The 11,975-nt window shown below is 37.1% G+C and overlaps 1 protein-coding gene across 3 annotated transcripts; it reads right to left on the bottom strand.

Moving 5' to 3' along the window:
* Nucleotides 1–321: 321 nt before the first annotated feature.
* Nucleotides 322–11,939, bottom strand: LOC127958044 (mucosa-associated lymphoid tissue lymphoma translocation protein 1). Of its 3 annotated transcripts, XM_052556820.1 has the most exons (18): nt 11,680–11,939; nt 10,804–11,017; nt 10,548–10,714; nt 9,746–9,867; nt 9,512–9,659; nt 9,242–9,420; nt 8,849–8,948; nt 7,675–7,749; nt 7,049–7,072; nt 6,941–6,964; nt 6,647–6,850; nt 5,166–5,343; nt 5,008–5,079; nt 4,780–4,907; nt 4,376–4,525; nt 2,453–2,610; nt 1,969–2,094; nt 322–1,849 (listed from the first exon to the last, which is right to left on the bottom strand). In XM_052556820.1, the coding sequence occupies exons 2-18, from the start codon at nt 10,947–10,949 to the stop codon at nt 1,391–1,393; spliced, it is 2,460 nt and encodes an 819-aa protein (XP_052412780.1). In that variant the 5' UTR covers nt 10,950–11,017; nt 11,680–11,939; the 3' UTR covers nt 322–1,390. The 3 variants fall into 3 exon arrangements, with proteins under 3 accessions (XP_052412780.1, XP_052412781.1, XP_052412782.1); XM_052556821.1 differs by lacking the exon at nt 7,675–7,749 and having other exon boundaries at nt 11,680–11,937; XM_052556822.1 differs by lacking the exon at nt 11,680–11,939 and having other exon boundaries at nt 10,809–10,937.
* Nucleotides 11,940–11,975: the final 36 nt, after the last annotated feature.

Here is an 11,975-nt window from a genome sequence, read left to right as displayed (position 1 = left end):
ACTAATAATTTTAAAACGAAAACAAATAAGTGTCTTGAGAGACAATGTGACGAAGTAGTTTAAATATGTAAAATCAGCTAATGCTCTGTTTTATTTATAAAGTCATGCTTTAGAAATGTCTGCGAACAGAATACGAGGAAAGAAGTGCTATTCGACTGTCCTGCTGTTTGTTTTTCCCAGAGTGAACATGATGAGAATATGATCCAGCAGGCCGGAGATGACACTGACGTGCCAGAAGAACTGATCAAGATGGTGGATGGAGAGGTGCCTCAGGAGGAGGAAAAGGAGTCCATCATGGGTCAGATACAAAAACCTTCAGAACATGGATGTGGGGCAGCTCAAATAAAAGACTCCGGCCGCATTTGTGGAGATGAAATCCAAGGCTGAGGTTAGAAGTGCACTGTTATGTAATGTGAAGAGGAAGTCAAAGTCATCTAGTTGCCTAACATCTTGGCGACACGCATTTGTTTATGCGGTGAAACTATTAAGTTACCATTTACTGAGAAATATTGATCACACGAGATGTTCAGAAATTTATTTTCATTGGATTTCTAGTTATTCTTTTTAATCAATTACTTGTTTTTAAGTGGTTTCTTGTTTCTTTCTTTTCTTTTTTATGAAATTGTAACTGACCTTCTCACATTGAGTAACCTTTAATTTCAAAGCCAGAGTTATGAACAATATCTACATGTTAAAAGATAATCATGACATTTGATTCATGCACTTTTTGTTTAAAAATAAAGACAATTTTTCTAAATATGTTTAAAATCTATATGAAGAAAGATGTTTTGAGATGTAAAAAGGTGACAGGATTTTTTACATAAAATATTTTAAATTACTATATACTTACAGTAACATTGCTACAGTATTTTCTTTATGCTAAAATATTTTGGAGGTGTTGTAATAAGTTAGTAACATGAAAATAAAGACTGAAAACTGATAGAGATTAGACAATCACTTGAGATGATACATTTTTGCATTACAATCACTGATAGCCATGTGGGCAGAACACGTCATATAACGCTGTTCAAATCCCAACTCTTTCCCAATCCCGGCACCCATCAGCTCTGATCTGTCCTATTATAAAAAAGGCTAAAAAACCTTTAATATATTATCTCCACAGTCTTTAAAGGACTTTTCATTTATTCATTCTAAGGCCATCCCAGATGTATATGACTTTCTTTTGACAACTTTTAAGACCTTTTGACAAAGCCGATGCTTCAAATGCAAACTTTGGTGATCCCATACACTTCCATTGTATTGACTCATGGAGATGTTCATTCAATGGAAGTCAGTCATAAACATCTGGGATGGCTAAATGATGAGAGAATTGTATTTTTTTTATGTGTGGAGTATCCCTTAAATTAATGGTTTACCACTGTGTACTCACTCAGGGATGGTTATAGAGTTGCAAACTATTCATGAACTCATTCTGCATGTCGTCAATGTCATCAGTGGTCTCAATGGGAATACTTGGTGGGTTCAGGTAGGGCGAGCATGGCATATTCTCATATTGATGTGTATGGTCAACGTACAATCGAAAGTCCCCATAGCCCCCTACAGCTCCGTGGAGGGGCTCGCAGACGTTGAGGTAGGGGTTGTTGTGCTGCTGGGGGAAGCATGGGCCCTGGCTGTGGAAGCGGCGGTCAGATGCAGGGCTGTGGCTGGGGCTGGTCGAGGGGCTGTGCGGCATGGGACACGTCAGCTGACAGCTGTTCTTCCTGGTGGGACGGTTGAGATCCAGTTTGGCAGTGAGGGGCTTTCCGACGTTAACATCCATGTTCCACTGGACCAGGTCGTCTAGGGAGTTAAACAGGACTTGTAGGCAGACAGTGAAGGCTAGTTCCTCCTGTAAATCAGGAAGAAAGGTATTAGAAGGAAAAATAGGTATCAAGGTAATTATACGTGTATTGTAAATCAGATCTAGATCCAGCTAAAGACATCTTGTCAGTCAGTCTTGAGCTGTACCTTGAGTTTCTGCAGTGAGCTGAGTCTGGTATAGAGGCAGTGCTGAGGAAGACTCCCTGAAAGTAGGAAGCTTCCTGTTTCCTCCAGAGTTTCTTTGTTCATCAGCTTAGGGTCCACATCCAGGTCCTTCAAAGTCAGGTAATAGGAAAAACATTATTTATCGCAAACATATGTTAAGAAATGTTTCTTGTTTACATACCTTACTACTTATTTTTTTTACATTAGTTTATATTGTCTAGCTAAATAATTACACTGATTAGTATTTTACATTGACTTCTGCAGATATACACTACCGTTTTTTTGAAAGAAGTCTCTTATGGTCTAATATTATTAGAATTTACAATAACTTATGTATTTTTAACAAATAGGTTTTTATTGCTTTTGTTCAATTTAATGTGTCCTTGGAGAATAAAGTTTTTTAATGGTATAGTAATTGAGAATAATTGCAGTTTCTTTCTCCACAATAAAAACAAAGACCACTTACCAAAGGGAGGTTAGTTATGTGTGCCTGACAAGACAGCATCTCTTCTGGCTTTTTCACAATGCTGGTGTAGATGACCAGCACATTGGAAAACTCAGCAGCAAAGTCCATTTTTATCTGAACTCCACATTCAAAGTCCAGAATTTTACTCTGCGGCAGTTCTGGGTTAAAACACAAATGCAAAAGTTTGACAAATTATGAGAAAAACTACATTTACAGTACTACAGTATTTCACTCATCAAAAACTATCATCTGTTAATATCATCAGATGTGATGATAGTACTCATCTCATGTTGTGACCATATGAGATGAAATTAAAATATTTGATCAAGGTTTTTAAAAAAAATTTTTTTATTGTCAACTGATGGAAAAGAGGAAAAATATGCGTCATGATAATAATTAAATGATTTTAATTTAAACACTGTTGATGAAAATATAGTGAGGAAGAAATAACTAATATATATATATATATATATATATATATGGTTGTTATGAATACTTAATTTAATGTTTTAAAACGGAATATATAATATTAAATAATTTTAATGAGATATATTATGAAATCATACTTTAGAAATACACTCACTGGCCACTTTATTAGGTACACCTTGCTAGTACCGGGTTGGACCGCCTTTTGTCTTCAGAACTGCCTTAATTTTTCATGGCATAGATTCAACAAGGTGTTGGAAACATTCCTCAGAGATTTTGGTTCATTTTGACATTATAGCATCACACAGTTGCTGCAGATTTGTCTGCTGCACATCCATGATGTGTATCTCCCGTTCCACCACATCCCAAAGCTGCTCTGTCAGATTGAGATCTGGTGACTGTGGAGGCCATTTGAGTAAAATGAACTCATTTTCATTTTCAATGAAACCAGTCTGAGTTGATCTGAGCTTTGTGACATGGTGCATTATCCTGCTGGAAGTAGTCATCAGAAGATGGGTACACTGTAGTCCTGAAGGGATGGACATGATCAGAAACAATACTCAGGTAGGCTGTGGTGTTTAAACAAAGTGTGCCATGAAAACATCCCCCACACCATTACACCACCACCAGCAGCCTGAACCGTTGAGACAAGGCAGGATGGATGCATGCTTTCATGTTATTTTCGCCAAATTCTGACCCTACCATCTGAATGTCGCAGCAGAAATTGAGACTCATCAGACCAGGCAATGTTTTTCCAAACTCCTATTGTCCAATTTTGGTGAGCCTGTGCAAACTGTAGCCTCCGTCTCCTGTTCTTAGCTGACAGGAGCAGCACCCGGTGTGGTCTTCTGCTGCTGTAGCCCATCTGCTTCAGGGTTCAACATGTTGAGTGTTCAGAGATGGTATTCTGCAGACCTTGGTTGTACCGAGTGGTGATTTGAGTTACTGTTGCCTTTCTATCATCTCTAACCAGTCAGCCCATTCTCCTCTGACCTCTGACATCAACAAGGCATTTTCGTCCACACAGCTGTGGCACACTGGATATTTTATATTTTTCAGACCATTCTCTGTAAACCCTAGAGATGGTTGTGCGTGAAAATCCCAGTAGATGAGCAGTTTTTGAAATACTCAGACCAGTCCGTCTGGCCCCAACAACATTCCCCGTTCAAAGTCACTTAAATCCCCTTTCTTCCCCATTCTGATGCTCAGTTTGAACTTCAGCAAGCATCTTCACCACATCTAGATCCCTAAATGCATTCAGTTGCTCCCATGTGATTGGCTGATTAGAAATTTGTGTTACCAAGAAATTGAATAGGTATACCTAAAAAATTGGCCGGTGAGTGTATACTATAATATTTTCATTAGTAGTAATCACGAAAATTTAGATTTTTATTAACAGAACTTTTTTGTATAGATTTCATTTTGCCAAAAAATTGGAACCTGTTTTATATGGTTATTCAAAGGAGTTGAAGAATATTTTGAAGTAGCTGACATTACCATTAGCTTTAGCCCAGAGCAGATTATGTGCCTCGGCGGCATCGGAGTAGTCCCCGGGGCGGATGGCATCGGTGAGGGACCGTCTCTCTGACAGGCTGCTGCGGATCTCTAGAGCCTGCTTACCCTTTGTGGGGTCAAACTGACCCATATCTACAAACAATCAGAACATTAGATTGATTGTCAAGACATGCAACCAAACATGAGTAGATTAAATATAATTTTATTTATTTTAATATTTTAAATGAACCTTTGAAGCAGTAAAGTACAAAATAAGTAAGAACTGAAAGTAGCAGTACACGATTAAAATCAGTTAATCATTTGTTTGGGCTTAATGGACCTGCGTTTAACTAATAAACGCCGTAATACTTCATTTAACTTTACCATACTCCCTCCGGTTGCCTCACCTTCAGCCACTCTGTCTAGCAAAACAGTTATCTTCTCATCCTCTAGGAGGCGCTCCTTCAGGAATTTAATAAAGACTCCATTGGTGAATCCACTTGAGCTCAGTTCAAAAGCCTCAGCATCTTGGCAACTTCAGAAACATAATACATCTCAACATAACTGGTCAGATAGTAAACAAAATGTACTTCATGTTATTTCTGGATGAAAAAGAAAGACCCTCAGTAACTTACGTGGCATATCCAAACACAATATTGGCTGTAACTTGGAGCACAACATTTGGCGTGGCATCGTCATGTAAATTTCTGAAGCAATAAATTAATGTTAAAACGATGACAACCAATGCATGAATTACCAATATGAAAATGATATGGAACCACAAAATACACACCTTTTCCTGCACATGTCGAGGAGGAAGACATTGAGTCCAGTCTCCTTCTCCTGCATCAGCTTCAGAATGCTCTGAACGCAGAGACAGTTGCCTGAACGGTACGGATTTGGGGCATCAACAGGTACCATAAAGCTGTTCCCAAAGTTCTCATAACCATGTCCAGCATAATACAACAAACCTAAAGGGAGGAGCAATAGTCAAAGAGTCATTTCAATAAAAAAAAAAATTTACCCACTCTCATGTAATTCCAAACCTGTATGACTTTCTTCTGTTGAACCCTAAATAATATATAGAAGATATTTTACAGAGTGTTATTGTCTGTTATTTTCCACACAATGAAAGTGAATAGTGAATCACACTTTCAACCTCCAAAAATGACTGAAAAAGTACCATAAAAGAAGCTCAGTTTGACATTTAATATCTCAAGTCATATGATAGCTTTGCATGAAGCATTAACCAAACATTCACCAAAACCAAAAGTTTTCTCTTGGCTGAAGATGTCCATTTCAACTTTGTGTACATATCGGGCATGTGACGGTATCAAATTTACGTATCACAATGAGTGCTGAAACATTTATCACAGAATACGGTGTTGCATTTAATTACAGATAAAGGGCTGAAAAGATAAACAAACTTCAGTCTTATTCTATTAAAAGCAAGTTCAACAACTAAAAAAAAGAACTTGAACATTTGAAAACGTTTAAATAAAACATTGCATAATTAATATAGAGTAAACAAATGTTTCAAACTGATTGAAGCGCAAAAGAACACAACTATAAAGACCAGAAACCAACTGTAACCAGTATCAATATCTTTTCTGGGCTTGCATGTTTTAGTCCAGTTAAAAAAATGTGTAAACGTGTAAACAAAACGATGAAAAATATATATTAAGTATTATAAATACGAAAAGCTGAACACATTTTTATGTAGCATACACACAATGCTCATTTGCATTCTAAAAATCTACACAATAAGAAGAATGATCTAAAATCAGATAATAAGGTGTATAGATTTATTCTGAGTATTTTAAAGTGCCTACAGTAATAACATTGTGCATGTTCATTATCGCAACATTAGCACATCTAGTGTATATATTCATATAATATGTGTTGTGCCAGCTTTGGCATGAAAGATGTCCAAAAAATGTGATATTACTTCACATGTGATATAATCACACAAAGTTTCAATATGTGAAAGCTTTAATGATATGGTACTTTAATGGTGCTTTTTGACCTTTTCAGAGCCATACAGCCCCTGGTCACTGTATACTTCTGTTATAGTGGACAAAAGGTTCTTGAATTAAAAAAACAAAAACAACACTGTCGACTGAGAGGTTCTTTGGAGAACTAATGATTTAACATATTGTAAGTTGGCTCAAACATTTATATACTTTCCAAAAATCATGTTAGGTTACTCTTTCAAGGTTAGAACAATGTTTATAGGAGACTACAGTAGCATAAACTCTATAGAAGTCACAGTACCATACACTCCCTTATGAAGCAGGGACAAGAACTCCTCCACAGCGTTCCTCATCTCTGACTCGGTTAGATCCAGCAGAGACACCACTTTAAAGTTGAGCTGCCGCAGCAGATTGGTGAGGTCGTACACGTCAACCATGGGTGCTTTCAGCTGCGGGTGGTTTCGATATGTGAGGTTACCAATCAGAAGAGCCACTTTGTCTGTAGCTAAAAGAAGAAAAACGTTCAGTGTGAAAAATGAGACTCTCGTTTGTATTCAGGTTACGTTAGTTTATAGTAATTATTTGGTCAACTCACCATAAGGTTTCTCAAGACTGTATTCTGATGGGGAAAAAGCATGATCATTCACTGTCTCAATAAAAGCCCAAACTGTTCAAGACTAAATGTAAAGGGAACAAAACTTACCCCTTTCAATAATCAAAAAATCATCTATAAAAGAGAAATATATTAAGTTTTTAGATTATGTGTATTTAAAGGAACACAATTATGACAGTAATGAAGAGAAAATAATGCTTATAGATCACAAGAGGAAACCATTTTTCAAGACCAAAAACCTATTTTTGAGGTATGATAACTAACCCCATCCTGCCACACTGGAACCCTGCCACAAAAACATTTTGTTCTCACACTGCATCCTTTACAACTGGAATGGGAATGTTCTCATTTTTAGGCAACAGTCATGCAGATCAGATATATCAAAGGGTCTTCCTCCATCTCAATCAATGAAGCAGGCAAGAGAAGAGAGTAAGTAAGTAGCTGAAGAACGTTTAAAGGTGCCCCGGGTTCAAAACAAGCTCATGTTATCAATTATCACAGAAAATCATGTTGACCTAAATGTATTCAAATTTTTTGTGGCAATCAAATGCATCCCATATATGCTTGTTTTAAACCTGGAACGTTCATTAGTTTTTACAGCATGCATTAATCAGGGTGAAAGTATGATTATTTAGTACGAAATGAAGTAGATTCAGGTTCCACAAAGGTCAAAAGTCTGTAGATGTTAGAAGGTGCCACTACATCTTAGATAATACCTTCAGAGCACTCCATTGCTCCTGAAATTTCATGAGATATTCTTGGATCTTTCATTTCAGAATGGCAAGGATTTTCTTGAGGAAGAATAAAAGGTTGGACCACAAAATGAGTAAATACAGATTAAAAAATGCAGTCTTTGGTAAATTGACCATTAACATTATACAGGCAGTCCACTAGAATTAATTACATTGCCATACAAATTGTCTCTGCATTAGAGTTGTAGAGGGAATATTTGACATTGCAAAGACCATTTCTAGGCATCTGAACTATACTGACCTGCAGTTTTGAATGTTAGATTTATACCGTAAAAACTAAAAGCTAGAATACACTAACCAACTTTTGCACAGATTTGCAGTATGAATGCAGTCAGCACTAGTTTCCAAAAGTAGCAGCCAGTATGCACATATTGGGAACTATATACAAACATGCTTTCATACAACTGGAAGGTATCAGACATGTTTGATATTTTAAGTCAACTTTAGAGCACATATTTTTTTCATTTGTCATGTGTCTTCAAGCAAAGAGGAACATGTTTCAGCATTTCCGAAAAACTTAAATATCTGGTAGTGTGTAATGCAAAGTTGATTGGTGAATGATGACCAGTTTTTCTCTGTAACCATTTGCAAAGTCGACAAGCGTATGACATGTTTTAAACTCTTCAAAATCGTGTAACGTATTCCAGCCTTAAAACGAAAATTATAAATTCAAATAAAATTAAATTAATTCATTTAGCAGACGCTTTTATCCAAAGCGACTTACAGTGTACTCAGGCTATCAGTTTTTTACCTATCATGTGTACCCGGGGGAATCGAACCCCTAACCTTGCGCTTCGTAGCCCAATGCGAATACCAACTGAGCTACAGAAACACTTATAAAAAAAAATTAAATTCTGTGATCGTTTACTCCCCTCAAGTTGTTCCAAACCTGTATGAGTTTCTTTCTTCTGCTGTATGCAAAAGAAGATTTTGACCAAACAGTTGCTGGTCCTCACTGACTTCCAAAGTACGGAGAAAATAAGAAGAAAAAAATATGTAAGTGAATGGGGACCAACAACTAACTTGAGGGTGGGTAAATGATGACAGAATTCAAATGTTTGGGTGAGCTGTGCCTTTAACTCACTACTCTTCAGATCTAACCAAAGAATAAATATAAAACAAAAGACATGATGCATACCTAGAACAACAACATCCACTTCATTGCTCCACGTTCGTTCATTACTGCAGAAGATCTCACAGCGATATCTTCCCTGGTGCTCTGGCAACAAATTCTTGACCTAAATTTAAACAATAATAATAATAATAATTAAATCACTCTCACTACATAGTACAATTTTACAAGAAAGTATAATTTCAGTCTTTTTCAGTCGTAATTTCATGTTAAATTCACTGTATTACTTCTCAGTTCTTTGGAATTATTTGTGAAACTTGCTAGCATTTTCTGTGTCGTTTCTTTTACAGTGTAGGATATTTTTTTTAAATCTACTTCATCCAAGCGGTCTCAGAAAATCTAACCAAAGTGAACAATAGTGAATTTATCCAAATATTTGGCATCTGTTGGTCCTCTTACAGTGTACTTCCTCTTAGTGGCTTTTTTGATCGGCACTCCGTTTCTGTACCATTGATATTGTGGTAGGGGTCTTCCAATAGCTCCACACTCCAGATAGAGTAAATCTCCCACCAGCAGCCTTTGGGCTTGAGGCTGGATCAGCACCCTTGGCCTGCCCTCTGAAGCCAGAGACACTAATCCTGAAGAAAAAGCATCAAGTTTAATATCAGTGCTAATCAAGACAATTCAACCAAATTTCTTATTTATCTCTGCTGATCAGAAATGACTTACCATATCTTGGTGGAACATCGAGGACATCTACTTGGGCCCAGTGACTGAACTCATACGCGTTTCCACAGTTCACTCGACAGATGTAAAACCCTGCATCTTTGAGCCGGACTGGACTGAACACCAGGTCTGGGGAGGAGCTGTTATGTACCTGAAGGGTTACCTTAGTTATGTTATTCATGTGAATGGCTGAAAGTTAGTTCTGTTGCTTGCTTGCAATATTATACATCTACACACCTCTTCCGTTTTCTTAAACCACTTGAATTGCACATGTGAAGCACCAACCGCATAACAACTGAGACGAAGGTTGTGTCCAGCAATGACAGCCACCGACTGCGGCTGGACGATGATTTGAATTCCTGTGAGATCAATTCAGAAAACAGCAACTGAAACTGACCCATGAATGCAAATGAGTCACTTTAGACTATATCTGCACATAATCTATGCCAGAAATTTCAGCAGAATTTGAATGTGCGTCATTGGAAGTTGCGTATTACAGTAATGCTTTCATTTACAAAAAAAAAAGAGTGTAAGTAAAGGAGCATGAATATTTACTGTTGTTATACTAGCAGGCAAAAAAAAATCAGCAATCAGGAATTTATGTGAAAAAAAAAAATTTACATGCAGATTTCGCAAAAATGTAAAAAATTGGTCACACAAACTCGTCACACTGACTAGCAGAAAGCAGCATGGTTTTAAAGAGACTTTTGTGTGAGCTGTCCACATTAATATTTTAATATTAATAACCACATATTATCATATTAACACATTTTAGCGTTTTTAAATCCATTACACAGAATTCATATTTTCTTTGACAATTTTTGCAGGAAAAACTGCATTGCATTTTGCATTGGGCCTAAGAGAAATATCACTTCTTCAAGCCTGTGTCACAGTCATGTTTCAATTTCACTTTCACATTTGTAAATAAATATTTAGTACAGACTCAAGAGCATATACAAAACAAACAACATTTGATAATGTGATGCACTATAGAAACATACACTCTTTCTGTACCACATTTCCACAGAGGCTGTTGTACCTGGAGATTTCAGACACTGCAGGGCATCCGTATGACCCATGATCTGTAGAAACTCCACCAGTTCACCCACCATACATCCCTGATCTCCAATGAGTTTGAGCAGACTGCGGGAAGGACTTCCGTCCGCCTCCAAAGCCTTCAGGGAACACATGTCCATATCATCCAGACTGTGCATGTGAGTGGAAGGAGACAGTAAGAAAAAGACTTTGAGTTTATTAGTATATTACATTAAAAGGAAGAGAGAAAAAGTCATTACCTCACTTTGAATCGCTTCTCACTTTTCACAATCTCCCCCAGTTTTCGCCATCCCTTATTGTTGGCCTTGTCAAGGGACTCACAGAGCCTCTTCAATACAGACTCTTTCAAGAAGTTTATGTTCAAAGAGTCATTCAAATCCGACATGATTGAGGAAAACGGTTGATGCACAGCTGTGATTGGTTGAGCTCAGATTGAAATGTTCAGCAAAGCACCTGCAAAATGGGACATTGAAGCGGCAGTCCAATCAGTGTCCTGAGGTGTCACATTAAAATAGAAATAATAATACAAAATATGGAACTTTTTAAAAATTCAGTGAATGCCACAATGACTGAAAATAACAGCAAAACTGCTAAAATTGTATGACAGTCCCCCCTCAAAAAAAAAAGTTGTTTAAAAGGGTCAGGTAAATGAAAATAGCTCCTTAATTGTCATGATTTACTCACTTCCATGCTCAATTAATGAGAAGACAGAATGAAAGCACAAGTCATGAATATCTTCTTTCACTTTTTCATTTGCAATTGAAGACTCAGAATGTCATTCTTCCTAATGTGTTATTTTATGTTCCACAGAAGAAAGTCAATCAGTTTTGAAACGCAAATGAAGGAAGCATGATCAGTTTGGTTGAACTACCTTCAAGACACTTTCACTTTTTTACAGTTTTTGTCAGCCACCGAATAAGTTATGTTATACTGTATGTGCTGAATGAAAACTAAGTAGAAACGCCATTCTTTCCCGCTTTTTATTTTCGAATGCAGTTACATATCTGTTCTAAATTCTAAATGTAAACATACAAACAAGAAATTAAAAACAGGTCAGAATTCAACACAAACAAAAAGGCAACATCAGGTAGAGTGTAAACATCGAGCGCACATACCGCAGACGGATCAGATGTTGACACGTATCCCATTATTAAGCAATACAGAAATTCTTCGCTGCACTGACTGATGTGGGGAAATCCAACTTTCAAAACATACGTGTGTGTGTTCATTACTTCCTGATGTCTAACAAAGAGGAAGGCGTTCATCTCTCTCCTGACTGAGCAGCTCATCGAGTGCTTAAACGGAAGTACAGTAGCCTATGTTCTTATAGTCAAATCAGATGTTGAGAAAAGTCATGCTTTTCAATGATTATTTCCCACGAAGATGAATCTGTCACCATGAAACCGTTCTG

Source organism: Carassius gibelio, chromosome B5, assembly GCF_023724105.1.
Source record: "Carassius gibelio isolate Cgi1373 ecotype wild population from Czech Republic chromosome B5, carGib1.2-hapl.c, whole genome shotgun sequence".
NCBI classification, from domain to species: Eukaryota; Metazoa; Chordata; class Actinopteri; order Cypriniformes; family Cyprinidae; genus Carassius; species Carassius gibelio.
Note: the sequence above shows the minus strand (reverse complement) of the source record. Positions and strands in the feature narration are given on the sequence as shown.

Excerpts from the sequence above, each read along its gene's own strand:
- LOC127958044 (XM_052556820.1), bottom strand. The coding sequence starts at position 10,949 with ATGTCGGATTTGAATGACTCTTTGAACATAAACTTCTTGAAAGAGTCT. Across the intron at positions 6,965-7,048 it reads TTTTTTGATTATTGAAAGGG|AATACAGTCTTGAGAAACCT; the intron begins GTAAGTTTTGTT and ends TTTCCCCATCAG. Across the intron at positions 1,850-1,968 it reads GCTCACTGCAGAAACTCAAG|GAGGAACTAGCCTTCACTGT; the intron begins GTACAGCTCAAG and ends CCTGATTTACAG.